Genomic DNA, 20344 nt, shown 5'->3' with positions numbered 1-20344 from the left:
TCCTTAAATTTGCCTTACAGTTACAGAGGCTTTCTGTAAAAACTTATATTGAAGTAACTGGATTTTGCTACAAGAGGAAATGCAAGCCTGAGTTTTTAGCTTCAGAATGCCAATTTATGGCATAAAGACTTCTTAATGAATTAATAAACACAGGAAGGTCTGCTCTGTGTAACACTGCTAGAATTCACTTTAGTAACTCTTCCCACTTCTGATACTACTTGTGCATCTTTCAGTCCTTACTGCTTTCATACTTACTTTGCAAACCTCTTGAGCCCTTCTTGAAATCAAGTTTGCTCTGGTATCTATTTTTGTTTTGAAAAGTGAGGATTGTGCAAATATTGAGGGAAAACCAACCAGTTTCTGTTTTGACCTGAGTAAGGCAAATACTGCCAGTACTTTTTGTTCTTCCATGCAACCTGTAAGCTGTCTTCTGTATGTGAGAGAACACTGAAGTAGTCTGAACAAATAGTAGTCTTAACAAATCTCTTCAAAATGAGAGAGGTATTTCCCTTCCTTGTGGGTTTCAGAGTGGTGGGCATCCTGTAGTTCTGAGATTCACGGGCAAAGGAGTGACTTCCTTGCTGTAGACATTGGTGAGCACCAGCATCACAGTAGTAGAGATTGTTCTGAAACACTGCACCTTGTGTGGCCTCAGTATGGCAGCCTTCAGCAAAAATAAGTGTTCCAACATTTGGAAAAGAGTATTTTTCTTAGCATGTCCTCGTAATATACAGTGCTGCTAATGGTGCTTAAAAGCTTCTTTCTGTGTTTCCTGCTTTAGGAAACAGACTAGTAACACTGATGGGAAACACTTGGTGCTGGATGTTCATTCTCTCCTCAAATCTGGCAGCTCTGACTTGATTTTTAAACTTGCTTTTACTTTGATGTACAAAGGGATGGATATCAAACCTCTTAATGTATGGTAACTTAGTACTGTCAATTCTATAAGGGCATTCAGTGAATTCTCTCCTTGAATTGAATTGAAGGTTTAAAGGGAGAAAGTGCTGTGAGTACACGACTCTTCACGTACCAAAGTTGCAGCAAAATTGCTAACCCCACAGCCTGGGTTAACAATATGGGCTTTAGCTTATCGTACCGTTTAAACAGAGGAAGAGGAGAGAAATGTTTTTCTAGTGTTCTCATCAACTTTTTAATATTAGCTTCAGTGTCAGAGAATGCAGAGCCTACACCTGAAGAACAAGACAAGTCACTGGACAAACCAAAACAGAAAAAGAATCGCTGTTTCATGTGCAGGAAGAAGGTTGGACTTACTGGTAAGAAATTCTCATTTTGCTTTTTCTAAAAAGAAACTTAGGCTTTGGAGCACTGAAAACATTTTATGGCATAAATGGGGCACGGTCACTTCTTGATGCTGTTGATTGAAAGAGCCTTTGCCCAAGTTTTGTTTCTAGCTGGCTTGTACTAGATTTAGTCTTCCATGTATTTTGTTTTTCAGCTTCCTTTCTTTAAGTGAAATTTATAACTCCAAGTTACTGCTCTTTTGAAGTCTGCTTAGCTGGGGGTTGGCTAATAGCTGGCTGCCATTTGCTAACCATCATTGCAGTGGAAGGGCCTGAGAAGCTTGGGTTGTGTGGGGTAACGGTTCAGAAACAAAGAAAATAATCCAGAAGTCTTTGTACTGATACATAATGCAATAGGAAGGATTGGTCAAGTCAAATCTCGCTTTAATTACTTAAATGTATTATTTGTGGTTCTTATGCTTTCTGCAGCAGAGCTTCTCTTTGGCTGATTGACACTGGTGGCAGATTTATTGATAGTGAGTGAACGCATTCAGGATTTAAAACAAACGGGAATGCTTAAGAATACTGAAGTGCCTAAACTGATGTTTCTGTCCGCAGGGTTTGAGTGTCGGTGTGGGAACGTTTACTGCGGTATGCACCGCTACTCAGATGTACACAGTTGCTCTTACAATTACAAAGCTGACGCTGCTGAGAAAATCAGAAAAGAGAATCCTGTAGTTGTGGGGGAAAAAATCCAGAAGATCTGAACTGCTGCTCCTGCTGGAATACAAAATCCTTTGACCATCTGCAGATTAAATTGACTTGAGCTTTTTTTCCTTAGTCATCAGGAATGTAGAGCAGTGTACCTTGCCTAGACCTTTTAATCATGCATGTCATCAGATGAATAGATTTTGTTCTTTGTTTTTGTTTTGAAAATGACCGAACATTTATTTTCATTGCAGTTTTCTGTGGCTGAAGACTTAAGTAAAACTTTACAAGTATTATCCTTTAAGATCATTTTAATTTTAGTTGAGTGCAGAGGGCTTTTATAACAAACGTGGAGAAAATATTGGAGGGCTGTGCTTTTCCAGGATAAAACATGCATGCGTTAACTTTGCAGTTTATTTTCTTGTTGTATATAGCATTTCTCTGCAGCACAATTTCCTTTTTTTTTTTGATAATGCCTTGTATGGCACAACTAGTTATCAGTAACTGAATGTATTTTAATCATTATGGCTGCTTCTGTTTTTTTCCCATTAACGAGAGGTTATACATGTTCGCATATTAGCTTGTTTGCACCCTCTACCTATTTATGTATGAATCATTTGTAATGAGAGTGTGTGCTGAGATTGTCTGTGTGGTTTGTTTTTTTTTTTTTAAATTGGTTTTTGTGTGTATGGGGGGAAGGCTGTATGCACTTCACTGACTGCAGGTTCCATTGGTATTACATCCATCAGTCTGTCTGTACACAATATGAAGAATGATCTGAAGTACCTGTGCTGTATTTATGTTTATCCATGTCTTAACTTTGATTAAATAAAATTAAAAAAGAAAAAAATTGGAGCCCCTGTGGCTGTCACTGGCATCAATAACCTGGATCTCTCCTGCTTTGTTTTAATGGGAATCTTCCATTGATGGTTCCTTTACTTACAGTGCATTTGTTCACAGGCTGTATGTATCCTAATGCCAGCTATAGTCTGATTTTATATTTTGTGCAGCATCACTGACATGTGAAGGAGTGGGGTTATCTGTGATGTGCTTAAGTTGGGAACGTGCCTACAGATAAGTAAAAGCAATGTCTCCAGCTTTATTGGCGATTAGGTCCTGGAGCCAAGCATGTGTGACTCTGGTCCTAGAAAATACTGCTCTGGGGTCTGTGATTCACTGTGACAGAGCACTGCACAAACTTCCTTGAAGTTAGATGACAGAATATGTCCTGAGACAGCTTCTCCAGTGGGGTTGTGTTCTCAGGTTTGAAATCCACAGGCTCCAACATGGAAGGCTGCCACAGCCACCCTCCGTATGCATCAGCAGATCTGCAGGTTTGTAAGTAATCCTCTTCTGGGGGTAGGGGGAACGCTTTTTACCGTTTTGTAACAATGTTCAGTAATTATCTTTAATTAAGACAGTGTGTTTGATCAGACCCAGAGCGTTTCTCACCGTTCTACCACCCAGGTCATCCACATGGCAGAAAGTTGGAGTAGTTTGTGTAGCAGCATGGTAAATTCAGGCAGTGTTGCTTATCACAGAACTTAACAGTACACTGAAGTGGGACTAATTCCTCTCCAGGTGGTACTGATCCCTGGCTGAAATTTCATGTGGTGACTTGCGGCTGCCTTTGAGCATTTGTGAAATAAATGGGATTGCAGGGCTTTATTTAAGATGTTAAATTTTTAATCAAAGCTGGCTGCATCCTTTAAAATTCAGAATGCTCTTTAAAAGCTATGGTTGGCAATTAGTAGATAAAGCATTTAGCACAGACACTACACAGCAGAAGGAGCTTTCTCTATCAGATTGCTATGGAGAGTAATTTGCAAGATCCAGTCATAAATGAAGTATCTTGTGCTTGCAAAAGTGGCTTACTCACAATTGATGAATCAAAGTGTTGTAGTAAAGGAGGGGAGAAATAACTCCAAGTCCCAGTAGCAGTCTACAACTGTGGGTCAAAGATCTTATATTTCCTCAGAGCACTTGCTAAACTCTTATGTAGCACAGAGAATGAAAGAGCAGCAGCTTCTTTTTTCATGACTGTTTGCTTTTCACTTAGCCACTGCTTTGCTTTGCTCTAAATCTTCCCTGCTCAGTTCAACAACTTCCTCTTTACTATTTTTGGTGTCTCCTCCTTTTTCTAGAAGTATCTTTTCTCTATTTCCTCTGGCAGTGATGCTTCTGGGCTAAGCAGAGAGGAGACGCCATAGATTTTGCAATGGGGGAAAAACAATTGTTTTCTAAGTTCTGGTATCTGAGAGACTGGAAGAAGAAAGGGCAGAGAAGCAGCTGCCTTTGGAATTCATGTAATCCCTTACTGTAATCCCTTACTGCTGCCTGTTATGAAGCAATAACTCTGCTGGCCCTTGATTATAAGGTAGGAAATGTGACTGTGCCAAGAGGAAACTGGACGTGCAGTGCGATGGCAGTGCTGACTGGCAGGTCAGTGTTGGGTAATTCTGTTTCTACACATAACATTCTCAAAATAACCTAATAAATCTGTTTGTGGCCTGGCTTGTGCGGATTGCTCCGAGTAAAGAAAATTGAGAGATAATATGGTCCTGATATACCAACTTGGACTGGAAATCAACCTTTCCCTGATAGTAAGTTGGTGTTTGCTTTGGCCTTGGCTTCATGTTATCATGGTGGTTGATCTGCTTCTCAGCCTGGATAACCAGCGATGCTTTTCATATTCTGTCATCAGCATTAGGTTAGCAGATGAACATTTTAATTAATACCAGCACATTCAAAATGCTGCAGCACCCTTGCATAAATCTTGTTTTTCAAGATGTGTGCTGCGTATTTGCACACTTTCATGATGTTTTCTCCTTGGAGTACTCACACAATTCCTGTAACCTGGCATGAAACTTTTTCACAGTGTTAAACATTTTCAGTGGTCACTGGAACAGTTGCATCTGAGATGCACCGAATTTGCTTACAGGGAATTTTGCAGGAGTTGGTGTGAGGCATTGTATTGTTTGAAATAAGAATCCATTCCAGATGGCACCACGTGAGCTGTCTTTGCTACTAGTGAAGAGCTGTCACAGATGGGCTCTCATCACTAGTGTTGTGTCATCTTGCACTGAAGCTTTGCTTCTCCAGTTGCTCTATTTCTTCTAATGAGTCTTCTCTGCCAAAAAAAAAAAAAAAAAAAAAAAGTTGAGCAGGAAATAAGTTCTTATAAGTTCTTTGCCTTGGCACTCACAAGCTGTCTAACTGCACTTATTGAAAAGGTGTGACCTCTGCTATTTGGTTTCAGTTTCACAAGTATTCCCTCATTGGTTTCTGTTTTTCCCAAATGTGGGTGTCCCATGCATGGGGGGAAAAGCTGGGTTGGGGATCAGAAGATGCCACAGGTTTCCCTGCCCTTATTCTGTTTGCACATACCTGTTTTTAAGCTATTGGAACTGTCTGACGAAAATGTAACTTGGATACAGCATTGTGAAGCTTAAAAGAAGGTTGAAGTGCAGCTGGAGGTGTCAGCTGAGCATTTTCTCAGTGTTGCTGAGCTGCTGGCAGAAGAACTGCTCCATTAAGGTTAGATGGGGACATCGTTTTCCTGCCTTGCTGTCAAGTAAATCACCCCATGGAAGGTAAATGGACAGCATTCTGTTCTCACTGCCCCATCTGGAGCTGTCTGCATGGATTTCCCTACCTGCAAGGATGGAGCTGCTGAAAGATGGCCCTGGTTTCACATAAGGGTTTATCGAGCAGGAAGAGCCTGTCTGCATGCTGGCCCCATACCTCAACAGGAACAGTTATCAGCTGCTGACTCATGCAAACCTCTGGCACTCATTAACCACAGCTGCTTGCCAGTAGGATGAGGGGTGGGATGCAGGCAGGGCTGCAATTGGTTTGGGGCTGCAGATGGAAGGTGGGATTTGGTGCTGCTGTGCTCCCCGTTACGACATCTGAAGGGGCTCTTTTGAGGTAGGAACGCAGTGGCCCAGCAGGTTGGGGCTGTCTTTGTGAGCATTCAGCATGTCTTTCATCCACGTGGACAAGGACTCAGATTTCCCTCTGCAAAATCTCCCCTATGGGGTTTTTTCCACAAGGGAGGAGGTGAGTAACAGCACGTGTTGTCCTTGGGCTGCTGTAATTGTGTGGAACCTGTGAATAGGAGAAACTCCCAGCGATGTGGGATAAGGAAAAGCCTTCCAGGTGGTACAAGTTGCTGATCTGACAGCAGAGCAGCAGCTGCTGCACTGTCTTTTTGCTTCATATAGGGCTTCTGGTAACAGCCTCCTCAAAACTGTACTAAAGAATGGAAAGTGTTAATACTTCTGAGGAGTACTTTGCTGCATCCTATGTTTTTTTTGTGTAGTTTTGACTATTTTTATTGTTAAATGAATTGTCTCCTGCAATAGCTGTATTTGTATGTGCTGTGTTCTGGCCTTTAGCAGCCTGCTCTCACCAGCTGGGTGGAGTGGTTGCAAGAGTACTAAGCAGAGCACAGCATGCACGTGTTACTTCTATCTCTGCTGCTGCCCCATTATGGTTTGTTGGGCATAGTGCTGCAGCAAAGTGTTAAATGTGCCAAAGCAAAGCTGTGCCCAAAGGCTTGAGCCAGCTCTGTTTTGTCATAGAATCATTAGAATGGCTTGGGTTGAAATGGACCACAATGCTCATTTAGTTTCAATCCCTCTGCTATGCGCAGGTCGCCAACCAGCAGAGCAGGCTGCCCAGAGCCACATCCAACCTGGCTGTGAATGCCTCCAGGGATGGGGCATCCACAGCCTCCTTGGGCAACCTGTTCCAGTGCATCACCACCTTCTGTGTGAAGAACTTCCACCTAATATCTAACCTAAACCTCCCCATCTCAGTTTAAAACCATTCCCCCTTGTCCTATCACTATTCACCCTTGTAAACAGCCATTCTCCCTCCTGTTTATAAGCTCCCTTCAAGTACTGGAAGGCCACAATGAGGTATCCTCAGAGCCTTCTTTTCTCTAAGCTAAACAAACCCAGTTCCCTCAACCTTTCCTCATGGGAGAGGTGCTCCAGCCCTCTGACCATCTTAGTGGCCCTTCTCTTGACCTGCTCGAAGAGTTCTGTGTCTTTCTTGTACTGGGGACCCCAGGAAACGTGGCTCAACCTTTTCCAAAGAAGAGAGCTCCCAGTTCCTGAGTGCTGAGCCCTGTTAGGCAGCTGCTGACCTGAAACCTGCAGCCACCCAATGCCTCAGAGCAGCTGTAACAGGACCTGGAAAAAAGAGAAGTATCTGGGAAGGAGGGACTGGAGGGATGCACACTGAAACTTCATTGCTGTCTCCTGGTTGCTGCTGTCTCCACTTATCGATACTGATTTTAAAAAGAATTTACGCCTAAAGATTGTGTTTTCTGATCTCATATTTTCCACAGATCAAAACAAGATGGTTTGTTTAATCTTTTCCTAGGTGTGTGTGTTGTTATCTAACCAGTCTGGATTATTTTTCCACCTTCAGACTGTTCACCGAAGAAAACATTTTTGCTAAGATCTTATTAGAAAGCAGGCAAGGGTTTATGGAAATTATTTGGGGGAATAATGTTTTAAAAATGGCACCATGTCCCCATGATTTCGAGCTATGGTGGTTGATGTCGTGTACCCCAGTTACAAATTAACCTGATGTGACCTTTAGAGTGCTCTGCAGGAATGTTTGCTGAATAAATCCTTATCGCATTGGGAATCATGCTTAGAAATTAAAGATTAAGAAATATCTTAATTTGGAAATTCAAGGTTAAAAAATAGGTTTAATAGCATGGATTTTCATCGGTGATTTTTTTCCATTTTGTTAAGTTAGTTTTCCTAATGAGTGTAACCAGTCTGTCTCTATTTGCTTAAAGGCATGGGTAATTGAAATTTGTCTTTGAACGTGGCAGCATTTCTGAAATCTCCATCCCACGGTGGTGAAGCTGCAGTGAGATGTTCTGTGCTGCACCAGCATGGTGAGCCCTTCAGGACTGCAGCAAATGAATGGGGGCTTTGTTTGTCATCTGCCGGGCAACACAGCCATGGCACTCTCCTACACAGGCAGGATGCTTTCCCTGCAGTCAGGATCTGCACCAGTGTTTACAAATTGCTGTGATGTTAGATCCTGTCCTCGTGGATTCAGCTCCCTGTGATTGCTGCCTTCCCCCATTTGCTCTTTGGAGGATTTTTGGCTACGAATGTAAACTCTTCCCCCCACTCTCACTGCTTTGCAGCCTCGGCACAGGATTGGAGTAGCAATTGGAGACCAAATTTTGGATCTCAGTGTTATCAAGCATCTGTTTAATGGACCGGCTCTTGCCAAACACCAGCATGTCTTTGACCAGGTATTTATCTCAGTCTATAGTTTGAATTTCCGCATGCTCTTAAATATGTGCGTGAGAGTTGTTAGCAATGAGTGATGAGATGTAGACAGCAAACTGGAAATGCTGATTTTCATTCAGCACTGAAGCTCTTGGTCCATTTTTAGCCTGGTGTAGTTGCAAAGCAGAAATACAGTGAAGTAATGCCACCCATGTTTTGAGTGGTAAGGAGAAGTGAAAGAAACATCCAGAATAATCAAAGTATTTCCGGTCACTTTAAGGCCTTTTCCATTGAATTGGTTAGTGCAGTATAGAGCAGTGCTAGCAGCTTTCCTCATGAAACTCTGGATTTGGATCTAAAGAAGGAACAGAAATGCAAATTTCCCAAAGTCCCATGCTGGGGGCCATGCTTGGGAAGACCTCCGAGATCACCTAGTCCAGCTACCAGTCCATGCCTGTGACCGCTCTAAATGAACCATGTCTCAGTGCCACATCCCCGCAGTTCTTGAACACTTCCAGAGATGGTGACTCCACCACCTTCCTGGGCAGCCTGTGCCACTGCATCATCGCTCTTTCTGAGAAGAGATTTTTCCTAATATCCAACCGATCTCTGTGCCAGGGCACAAATTTGGGGCATCCCATGGGGAACATGGCCAGCATCATTGGCTGTGCTATGCTTAGAGGCAGAGCCTGTGGCTGTGAGGATGCAACGGGGGCATCTGGGGCCTTGGATGTTTTTGTGAAGCAAAGCTCAGTCTCTTATCTGTTGCCCATCAGCCCACTCTCAACGCCTTCATGGGGCTGGGTCCCACGGCCTGGAGGGAAGCCCGTGCCCTGCTGCAGTCACTGCTGTCAGCCGCCGAGCCGACGCTGCGGGACAACGCCGGCCTGCGGAAACGGTGAGCCAGCCTGGGCCTGAGGCAGCTGCCCGCCATCTGAATGGGATCCCACTGCTGTTTGTGCCTAATGACAGCTTCAGTGACAGCTTCACACCCCTTGCTGTGTCTCTGGTTAATCGCTTCACTGCCTGCAAATGCAATCATGGAACCATTTGATTGGAAGGGACCCTTAAAGGCCAACTGGTCCAACTCCACTCAACAGGGACACCTACAGCTGATCAGAGTTCCCAGGCCCGTGGGGACACCTGGAGCTCCACGCACACCAGCCATGGCCTCCATGAGGGAGGTGGCTGTGGGGCCTCCAGCCCATGCCTCCCCCTATCCCAGCAGCATCCTTGTTTTTATTTCAACTAGAAAGGAATTGCTGCAAGGCTTTGCAAAGCAAAACAAGGATGGAGCTGCTTTGAGAGATGCTCAGCCCCTTATGTGCTTGTAAACCACTTCAGGGTGAAAGCCACAAACTGTTCTGAGAGCTGAAGTCTTTGTCTTTTATTTCAGGGCATTTGTACCTCAGGCTTCTGCTACCATGCACCTGCCAGCACACATTGGTAAGCCTTGTGGGTTGCCAGCTGCTCAGCTCTGCCCTTTGCTCCTGCTTTATTTCCAGGTTGCTCAGACTCAGTGTAGCTGTGATGGGGAATGGGTTTTGTAGAAGCTGGAAGTAGCTCGTATGCAGAGAATGGTAGGTGCTGTCTGCAGTGCAAGAATAAAAGCCCTGGGAAGCTCAATATCAGCCAGAAAATTCCTGGATGTGGTTTAAGTATTGTCCAGTGCCATGAAATCCTTGTCATCAGACTTGCAACACCAAGGATCTTTGTGGCTCACACACCTTGCTCTCTAGACCCTTCACCATCTTCGTTCTCCTCCTTTGGATGCTCTGATGGTTTTATGTCCTTCTTATGTTACGGCATCCAAAGCTATGCACAGCATTAAACGTTCGGTTGGCTGCAGCTGGGCTTCCAGCACAACATCCCCCAGCAGAGGGCAGCAGCTGCCCGCCCGCTCCTGCAGGAGCTCCTCCCTGTATCAACAATTCCAAACGCTGCCGAGCGTCTCTGCACCCTTCCCTGCATCCTTCCCTGCACCCCTCCCTACTCTTTTCATCAGCTTTAGTCCCAGCACACGAGGGGCTTTTCTACCTTTGTTCCACATCCTCTGGGTTTCTATCCATGCAGGAGATTACACCGACTTCTACTCGTCGCGACAACACGCCACCAATGTTGGGATCATGTTCCGGGGGAAGGAGAATGCTCTGATGCCCAACTGGTGGGTTATGAGGGTGGCTGTGTTGTGTGCTCACCCATAGGTATATACATGCATTTTTAAAGGTCAGGGTAGCCCTTCAGCAAAACACTGATTTCAGTTCACACTGGAGGAATGAGAAACTGCTGTCAAGAGCTTGAGAAAAGAGCCCCAGCCTGTGCTGGTGCATCTGCACCAACCACAATGAACCTCTGGTTCAAAGGCAGATTCATCTAAGAAACTGTGTTCTACCAATTGTGTTCTGGGTTTAAGCTCCAAGAAATTAAGCAGAGCATTGGCTCCGGAGTGCATTTGCACAGCTACGTGGTTGCAGGATTTTGTATGTGTCTGTATCTCAGAGCAAGGATGGTGCAACTGCTTTTGCCCATCTGTACAGAGCCTGCTCCTCAAACCTTGCGCTCTATGCAGCCCAGGAAGCTGCTCTGGGTGCTGTGCTCCCTGATCCAGTATATACTCTGTGATGTTCTTTCCCAAGGCTGCACCTGCCTGTTGGGTATCACGGCCGGGCATCTTCTGTTGTGGTGTCTGGGACGCCCATCCGGAGACCTGTGGGGCAAATGAAACCTGACAATGGTGAGTCCATGACAGGCTTTAAATGCGGTCCCTTACTCCTTTTTTAACTATTGTTTTCCCTGCACGTTGCAGTGTAGGGTCTGTGATGTTCCAGTTGGGTCAGGGCAGAGAGCAAGAGAAAGCCCAGAGCTAAAACTTCCTTGTGTTCGCGTGCCAGGCAGCACTGGATGCTTTGTTTCTTCTGCACAGTATTTTCATTTGTCTGTTTGCTTCTTTCTTATAAAATACTCATTTTTTATGCCTGCAGATAAACCGCCAGTGTTCGGTGCTTGCAAGCGTTTGGATATTGAGTTAGAAATGGTAAGATGGGTTTTTTTTTCCCTGCCACTTCAATACATAAACATTAAAAAGAGGGAAGAAAAGGTAGGATCAGCTTCTAAAATGAATATTACACGATCCACTTATCCATTTCCTCTGATAACTCCATATAGCAGGCAATGAATGTGGAAATCTGTGGTGGAAATCTTCCCTTCTGCAGACAGCAGGGTGTTTTAGATCATCTGCTGTTTTGTTAGTACAGCTTTGAGACTGGAAACAACTTGTCTGGTCAGACCTGAGCAACCTGGAAGTAAGCACATGGCAGGTTCTCCTATCAGGCACCACAGCCTGTTCCCTGACCAGCAGTTCCCATTGAGCTGCAGCCAGGATCCTTAGCTGGATGTGGCGGTTTTGGAGGCCCAGAAAGGCTGTGCAGGAGCAGGGGAAGCAGGAGTTGTTGCAAGTACAACCCAAGCACCTCATCCTGGCTAGAAAGAGAAAACCCATGCTGTGGGTTTTGTAATTAAATATCCTTGGACAGTGCATCATCTTCTTGCTCAGCATGGTCCCAAGGAGAGAGCTTTCTAGGGTTCCCTGTTGTGATTTATATGGCCTTTGTTGTTTTATATGGGAGTAAGAGCGATGCTAAGTCATGGTAAACATCCAGTAGGGACATTTCCCCACCACCTTCTCTCACTGTAGTCTCCCACTGAGCAAAGCAATGACTTTAATTCTCTTTTATCTTCACAGCCCACAGAAAATATGAATGGCCAATGGACTCTCTTATTTTGCATTTGATTTGCAAATGGAGGGACTAATTTTTCTCCTTTGTTTTGGTATAGTCCTGCTAATGACTGTCTCTTGGAAATGCAAGTCTCCTAAGAGTTTCAAAGTCTTAAGGAGGAGAAGAAGGAGGGAGTAGGTTGTTCCTTGTCTAATTAGTACAGGAAAGGATGCAAAAACCATGTCTTGGCCAACCTCAGTTGCTCTGACATGTAACCCTCTGTGTGGTGAAGTTTTCTACCTTCAGAAACTTAACCAACGCTTTGATTTTCAACTTCAGGCATTCTTTGTAGGACCTGGCAACAAGCACGGGGAGCCAATCCCAGTCAGCAGAGCCCATGAGCACATCTTTGGAATGGTCCTTATGAACGACTGGAGTGGTAACCAGCACCATGGGTGGGGTCAGAGCATTATGGGGTGCCCTAGAGATGGATGGATGAATGATGTTTTTTAAAAACACATTCATGGGCACTGAAACAACTGGGTATGTTTGAAAGGGATCAAAATGAAATACTACCTGCATTTCTTAGGCTCTTTCTAAACCCATCTTTGATCATTCACTAGAACCAGTGACTGCTGCTTAATGAAGATTGATTTACTTATGAAGGAGCTAATATCCATCTAGGAGGGATCGAGCAGTGCTAAGGATGGTGATCTAAACAGAGGATTGATTTCAATGTCAGGATTAGGGAAATAATTTGGCAATCACAAATCCCTCTGCCTGTGCAGAGGTTTAAGCAGACAAAAGCATTGTTATTGAGGTGAAATGAGCCCTCCAACTGGTGCACCTGTCTGGGTGACACAGTTCAACTGAATTGAGGAGGAAAATATGGTTATGGATGACTCGGCTTGCTTTAATTATCCCTGACTACTTAATGTAGCCAGTCTGAGAACTTCAGTTTGAGAAAGGGATGGAACTAAACCAGAATTTGGGCACAATGGCTGTAAATCGGTAGTGGGAATGTTTCCAAGTCCACACAGCTGGTTCTGTAGCTGTGCAGAGGTCTTCCACCAGTGTAAAGGCTGTACAACTCCAAGCATGTTTAATGGCATTACTTTCAATTTTCCTTTCCTAGCCCGTGACATCCAGAAATGGGAATATGTTCCTCTGGGCCCATTTCTGAGCAAGAGCTTTGGCACAACCATCTCCCCTTGGGTTGTCACCATGGAAGCTCTTCTCCCATTCCTGCTGCCAAACCCCATCCAGGTCAGCAAGAAAAAAAGGCTTGAAACTTTGAACAGTTTGTGTGATCCTGCTTCAAAGACACAAAGAAAGCTTGAGCCCTTTGAATCCAAATGCTGACTGATGCGGCACAACCATGTGCTACCTGCCATCCTGCCCACTCGAGCAGGGCAGAAATATCATCTCTTCTAAAATGTCTTGAAAATGAACTGATCACTGAGCTGCTAGGTCGTGTTTGGTAGTGCTTAGCATCCAGAAAGCAGGAGGGGGTTTGTGCCAGAGCACTTTGTTCAAACATCTGTGTTATGTAGAATTGTAGTTAAAATGGGAAAAGATAATGAAGTTCTTACAGAGAATTTACCACCCTCTCTGAGCAGGCACAGAGAGGAGGTGTGCTAGCACTATATTAGTTTTGGATTAACATCCATGCCAAAAAGATGGAGAGGGCTTTTGGAGCCCAAGTGCAAAAGAGGGAATGTGAATCTGCGGGATATCACATCTGCTCAGAAAGATCCTTAAAAGCATGCGTGTGAGAGCAAGAAAAGCAATAATCTGAACAGTAATAATGGTAAAGTAAATGGAGTGTGCAGCACAGCCTGCATTAACAAGAACTCACTGAGATGGCACATGGAATTTTTCCTTTTTGCTTGTATAAACTGTCACATCTTTTATATGATTTTAGGATCCCAAACCACTGCCCTACCTTCGGGATGAAGAACCATACACTTTTGACATCAATCTCTTTGTTGCAATTAAAGGTATGGCAATGTGGAGCCAGTTGTAAAGCTGAAATCACCAATTAAGGACTGCAGAGCCCCCCACGTACATGAGGCAATTTGCTCCTGGCTCTGCATTCCTCCTTTCTTGCAAAGCTCTTCATGCTCCCTCTTGGCCAACCAGTGATGCTCACAGGAGGAAATGAAGCCCATCAGAGGATTGCAGATCAACTTATGATGAGGAGATCCTTGTGGGGGCTGTCTGAATGGGTGGGCAAAAGTTGGGCAAGGAGGGAGCAGAAATCCATGATGTTAGCCCAGCACAGAGCCCAGCTAATGGCCTCACTGAGCAGAAGGTCCAACTGTTGTCCATATTGTTGCTCATACAGTAAAGGAAATGATCAGAATTGGGTAGCTTGATGTTACGCTGGTGCCATCCATACACTTGTTTTCTGGCTTTCTTAGGGAATGGAAAATGTTATTTGTTGCTCTGCTGCTAGAGATTGTAATGATAAAAGGAGTCATCCATCTATAAAATGAAAAGACTCCATCATTCATCCAAAACAAATGAGTTGTTTCCCTGTTTCTTGCGTTTTATTTTCTGCAGGAGAAGGAATGAGCACGCCAACTACTATATGCAGGTCCAATTTCAAGGTAGGACTTTAGCCTCTTTCATTTACTTGAAATCTTGCTGGTGCCATCAACTCAGCTCTTAGGCAGCTTCAAACGCTGATTTTTGCATTAGTCAAAGATCAGGTCAGGTTTGAGTAAGGTTCATAGAATCATAGAATGACGTGAGTTGGAAGGAACCCGTAAGGATTGTTGAATCCAGCTCCTGGCACCTCACAGGACCATCCAAAAATCAGACCATATGCAAACAGAGGGAGAGGAGCGGATGGTAGTGGCAGCTCTTCCCTCCTTTGAGATGGGATCTCCCAAGCACTGAACAAGAGAGCAGGTCTTCCTGCTGCTCAGCTTTGAATTCAGGCAAAGGGGCTCTTGCTGTGCCACAGTGGAAGACAGCCCTGCAGTCACAACTGGTACTTCCCATGGGGACACAGCCGTGAGCCCAGGTCTGCCCTGGTGCAGTATGTGGGCTGGTGAACCAGCTGCAGCACTTCAGTCCATTTTGAGTTCACGTTTGGTTCTGTTCATCTATAGTAATTACCCTAATCAGTAAATCAGCAGTCAGCACAGCAGTAATGAGGAGATTTTTCTATAAGCCTGTTAGAATATTAGACCTGATCTTGGATCCTGGGCTAGTAGTGCTGGCCTTGAAGAGGAAGAAGAGGATAAATGGCATCTAATTTTAAGAGGCATTGTAAAGGGCAAAGTTACATGTTATAATCTGAGTTTATATGCATGCATGGTCATCATGGGCATCCTGGTCTAGTATCAGATCTGGAGGTTGGTGGCACTGCCTGTAGCAGGGTGGTTGGAACTTGATGATCCTTGGTGATCACATACTGCCTTGGTGCAGTATGTGAGCTGGTGAACCAGCTGCAGCACTTCAGTCCATCTTGAGTTCCAACACAATATGATTCATTCTATGATCATATAGAAAGCTATCAGCCATGTCACAGTAACTATTAGAAATGCAGCTGTGGGCGTCACTTTCAGGCTGCCGAAGGTTCCTGAGTAAATAAGGAAACATCTTTAGGGATCTCCTGACCAGCATCATCCAGAGAATGCAATACCTTCTGCATAAGCATGTGAGAAAGGTTTGTCCTTCGTTGCTTTAGCCTCCTCCTTTTCCTTCCTGCAGCACATGTACTGGACCATGAAGCAGCAGCTGGCACATCACTCCATCAATGGATGCAACCTTCGACCAGGAGACCTCCTGGCATCAGGAACCATCAGTGGGCCTGTGAGTGTTCAAGTGCTGATAGCACCAGTAACCGCTCAGCAGATTTAAAATATTACATCTACAGGCCTAACTTTACAAGCTATTACTCTTGTAAGGGCAGTGGTTGCAATGTCTGAGCAAGGTACTGGCAGTTGCTGAAACATCAAATATAATCACTCTTCATGCTGTCTTTCAGACAGCTTCAGGGTAAGTGCTTTCCAAACAGAGATACCTATCCTTCCATTCTGAGCACCTCTGCAGTGCTTTCTGCTTCCCCTAACCCACTGTAATGCAGGTTGACGTTGATGATTTACAAAACTTTGCCAGCTTTGCTTCTGAAGAACAAAACATAAATAAAACTGTGCAATGTGGTTACATGAAAACATGGGTTTTCAGCAGTGCCCTAGATTTGCTTCCATGCTCTCTGTAGCTGCCTCAAGCAGCTTGTAAAGGATTTAGGACTGCTTTAAACATACCAGATGAAGCCATGACTGCTTACAGCAAGCAAGGAATTGTAATGCAAAGGCAAAGCAATAAGCCAGTATATTACCAATGAAGCAAATCAACAGCAAAACTCCATTCTGTGTGTTAATCTATTTGTGAATCTACTTCCAGCAGTAAGTAGCTTAGCAGTAGGACCGTTACTAACGAGACATTCACCTGTTGATAACTTTTGCTGCAGGAACCTGAGAGCTTTGGCTCCATGCTGGAGCTTTCTTGGAACGGGACAAAAGAAATTCCTCTTGGCTATGGACAGTCTCGTAAATTCCTGCAGGATGGAGATGAAATCATTATAACAGGTAATGGCTGAGAAATGCTTTTATGCTGTACCTAGGAGGTGTTTCCAGGTGTTGGTGAGAGCTGAGGACATGGCTGTGCTGTGTGTGCACGCATGCAACCCCGGCTCTTTTCATTCCTCTGAAAGAGCTGTGCTTTAGAGCTCTTTCATGCTGGGCTGTGCCTTTAACTGTTACTGAGATGCATGTGTCTGCATCTCCCCTAGTGCTGGTGTTTGCAAGAGCATGGGCCACCTTGTTTTCCTTCTGCACTGCAAAGCATTTCCTTCCCGCCCCTTACTGTCTTCAGTTAAACTTTTCCTGGTCTCTAGCAATGATCCAGCTACCAACCCTAAGCCTTGCAGGAAAGTTCAATGGGCAAAAGCAACAACGGGGCTGTGGCATAAGCTAGCAGGCTACAACTGCCTGGTCTAGTTAATGCATTTAAAGCTGAAGGTCTGTTACCGAGCCGTATCTCTACCACAGAAATGTTTAACTGGAGAAAACCCAACACAGTAGAGCACAAGGGCATCTAAGTAAAATGTGAGGCTGAAGGTAGGCAGGATGCTTACTGGAGCAGTGTTTGTGGTGGTGCTAAAATGGATGAGCTGACAAAATCCAGCATGCTGGATTGGTAGTGCTGCAGGATGGGTCTGACTGCAGGAATATTGTACATCTCGTTTGTTCTTTGATCACATTCACTGAACTTGCATATTGCTGTGTTTCACCAATAGTCCTGACTTATTTGAACTTCTTTTTTCCCCCATTGCAGTTCTTAAAGTTTTTATTTATCAGTCAGATTTCAAGACTACTGTACTCTTAACCCCCTTTACACGCAGTCTTAAGTGTAGCAGCACCTGAAACAGGAGCTGTCGCAGATCACAGCTCCATGATGAAGAGGGACAGTGCTGAAGGAAGATCAGACCCAGGTTCTTTTCGTACTGAGGAAGGGGTCGGCTTCTGCTCCCAAGGAACAGCAGTAAGATGAGAGGGAATGGCCTCAAGCTGCATCAAGGGAGGTTCAGGTTGGGTATTAGGAAATATTTATTCCCTGAAATAGTGGTGAGATATTGGCACAGCTGCCCAGGGAGGTGGGGGGTCACTGTCCCTGGAGGTGTTCAAGAACCATGGGATGTGGCACTGAGGGATGTGGTCAGTGGACATGGTAGGGGTGAGTTGATGGTGAGATAATCTCAGCTGTTTTCTCCAGCTTTTGTGATTCTATGACTTTTCCTGATGTCTGACAAGAAGGACCAAACCACAAAGCCTCACCGTGCCCATGGGTTGGGATCCAGCTTTAAAAATGTTTGTGTTTGTGCATCTAAAAAGTAATGGAAAATCCTTGCCATAGGATAGCCTCATCACGACATGTCAACATGTGCAGGCCTGGGCACATGCATCTCAAGTATCCACATGAGGATAATTCTATGCATTCATGGCAAAACCCCACTGTCCTCACAGTACAACCTGTCTCCTGTTTTCTGCCCCCAGGTTACTGCCAAGGCAGTGGCTACCGCGTGGGGTTTGGCCATTGCTCAGGAAAAATCCTCCCAGCTGTATCAGGTCTGTGATGTTTGTGGGAACATCCAGGAGGAGGAGTAAAAGAAGATGGAATATAAGGGAAAGGAGAAGGAGGACATCTCCCCCGCTGTGCTTCTGAACTCAGAATTATTATTTTTATAGGACTGATTGGAAACTTACTATTTTTAATTATCAATAAATATCTTCAAGATGAATGTGGCTCTCTGGTGTGATAAGAAAAGTTTTTCTACCCTAGCTTTAAAGTTCTTGGGATGTGAGAATAGGGTGATTTAAATAGAAAGAGAGATTTTTATCTCTTCTACATTAATATTTTTATCACAGCTATAAAAAGGTCTTCAAGTAAACTGAAATATTCACTGGGTTGGTGATACCAGCAGAGCTTAAATCCTGGCTTCTTTTTTTGCAGTGTTCATCTTCTGGGGGTAAAACCCTAAAAGTGGGTGCTAAAACCTGAGAGCCATTTGGAAGGAGATTGCTCCAGAAGCATCCCCTAAACCAACACACAAAAACACAAAATTGGACGTGATGGTCAATGCAACTGACAGCAAAACAACAAGGTGCTAAAGGAGCAGCCTTTCCAAAAGGGTGAAAACAGAAATTACACTGTACCAAAGGGAGGGTGGCAGCCCCAGCATGATGATTTGCACTTTGTCCCCTGTCAGGGAACAACAAGGGTCTGGGTGCTGGCAGCTCCTTGCAGCGGGCAGTGAACAAAGCACGTGGCACTTCTCTCCAGTGTAAAGGGCATCTGCCTCTGTCCCATGGCCTACAAATCAATTTAACGCCGTGGCCCAGTGCCAAATCACATCAATTAGAGGACATCACTGACTGAAGGAGCTCAGGAGAGCAGATAATGAACTCCGGTATGGTGCAAGATAATGTTGCCAAATATCTGCTCGGTCCTCCAGGTGAAGGGGCTGATGGAGCTGTGGGTTTCATGCAAGGACAGCAGTCCCAGGACTGCAGCTGCATTCCCAGAGCCAGGAGCCCCTCATGCTGGGGCTGGGGGCAGCAGGAGGGGCTGGCTATGATCGTGACTTGTAGAGCTGCCTGTAGGAGAGGGTCTGGGTGCACCACCTCCAAACCTGGGTGTCAGGACATGCTGATATTTAATATCACCCCTGAGGGAGTGTGCCGCATGACCCCTTGGCCAGGCAGGAGGGAAGAGTGAATTTGGAATGAAGATTAATGAACAAATGTGACAGTGCATAAATCATTGCTAACGGGGCTCGCTCGCTGAAATGGGATCTCTCCCAGGCAGCCTCAGCGCACAACAATAACAGTCCCTTTCAAGAATGATGCTGGGAGGATCATCCTCAAATCAATTTAAGTTTTTAGCTTAAGACATTCCACTGTTGGCAGAAGGGATGACCTGGGCAGAAAAACAGCTCCTTGTTATATTAAAAAAAAAAAAAAAGGAATTTTTTCTTCAGGCTCTGATAGGTACTCCAAATTGAGCTAATAGACAGATACTTATTTTAATGCATTCTGACTTAGATGGAAAATGATCTTGAAGGGCAACCACAAGCTGATATATTCCCTCTTGGATTTGGAAATAACTCGTGTGATCCTTGATGCTAAAGCTGTGGCAGCCCTATATTTCATCTTGCCATGATGCCACCATCCCATGTAAGCACGGATGGGTTTTGTATGCTGGAAGGAAGGCTGCTGTTCTGAAAAACCCAGGAACAATCTCTATTGACAAGAGCTGATGGAGATGGCAGGGCAGTACACTGCTATTCATGGGTTTTGACCTTGGTACAAGTCATTCTGCAGCCAGGAAGGACTGCAGCATCAGTGCTTTTTGGGTACAGGAATATCTGTTGAAACCATTAAAACCATTGTGCAAAGCCAGTGCAACTACATCTTCCATCCCAGAGACACAAATCTCAGTTTCTGGCCAAACCTCTGTAGAATGGTGTGGACAGGCAGGAGGTGACAGGGTGTTCCCATAGCCCCACAGGTGCTTCCCAACTTGATTAAATCTGAGAAATCCCAGGTTTCCAGAAATTGATGTTTTCCTCCCCAGAGCTCACTCTGCTCTCAGAGCAGATTTTGGATGTGGGCTGGAGGAAGTCCAAAGCTTTGCTCAGGACAGAGCTCAGAGACATTGACCGCCTGCTGCATGGCCAGAGGCCAAAGTCCAGCAGATGCTAAAAAAGGAAAGGAATGGTTTTTATGACCAAGGTGACTTTTTTTTCACCTGCAGGATAAAGATGTGGGCTCATGGTGTTGGAGGCACCTCCCCTTTGAGGGAGGGCACCCATGAAGGGGAAACAGGTGAGTAG

At 44.8% G+C, this 20344-nt stretch overlaps 2 protein-coding genes across 6 annotated transcripts in view; both read left to right on the top strand.

The window, feature by feature from the left end:
- ZFAND6 (zinc finger AN1-type containing 6) overlaps positions 1–2799 on the top strand; it is a 40159-nt gene extending 37360 nt beyond the window's left edge. For all 5 annotated transcript variants that reach the window (XM_031587717.2, XM_031587714.2, XM_031587716.2 and 2 more), the window contains 2 exons: positions 1161–1274; positions 1860–2799. In XM_031587717.2, the coding sequence (XP_031443577.1) occupies positions 1161–1274; positions 1860–2008 (263 nt within the window). In that variant the 3' untranslated portion in view covers positions 2009–2799. The remainder of the gene's footprint in view (positions 1–1160; positions 1275–1859) is intronic.
- A 2949-nt stretch (positions 2800–5748) lies between these two features.
- On the top strand, positions 5749–18250 carry FAH (fumarylacetoacetate hydrolase). Its single transcript, XM_031587712.2, has 14 exons — positions 5749–6011; positions 8131–8241; positions 8995–9116; positions 9615–9664; positions 10292–10382; positions 10855–10952; positions 11200–11252; positions 12274–12373; positions 13070–13200; positions 13859–13934; positions 14500–14546; positions 15658–15759; positions 16421–16538; positions 18006–18250. The coding sequence occupies exons 1-14, from the start codon at positions 5931–5933 to the stop codon at positions 18083–18085; spliced, it is 1260 nt and encodes a 419-aa protein (XP_031443572.1). The 5' UTR covers positions 5749–5930; the 3' UTR covers positions 18086–18250.
- Positions 18251–20344: the final 2094 nt, after the last annotated feature.

This window comes from Phasianus colchicus, chromosome 12 (assembly GCF_987193195.1).
Source record: "Phasianus colchicus chromosome 12, bPhaCol1.hap1.1, whole genome shotgun sequence".
NCBI classification, from domain to species: domain Eukaryota; kingdom Metazoa; phylum Chordata; class Aves; order Galliformes; family Phasianidae; genus Phasianus; species Phasianus colchicus.
This window is presented reverse-complemented; position numbering and strand designations above follow the sequence as displayed.

Bases quoted from the DNA above. Each gene is read 5' to 3' on its own strand.
- FAH (XM_031587712.2), top strand. From the start codon at position 5,931: ATGTCTTTCATCCACGTGGACAAGGACTCAGATTTCCCTCTGCAAAAT. The intron at 10,383-10,854 runs GTGGGTTATGAG...TTCTTTCCCAAG, and splicing joins AATGCTCTGATGCCCAACTG to GCTGCACCTGCCTGTTGGGT. The intron at 10,953-11,199 runs GTGAGTCCATGA...TTATGCCTGCAG, and splicing joins GCAAATGAAACCTGACAATG to ATAAACCGCCAGTGTTCGGT.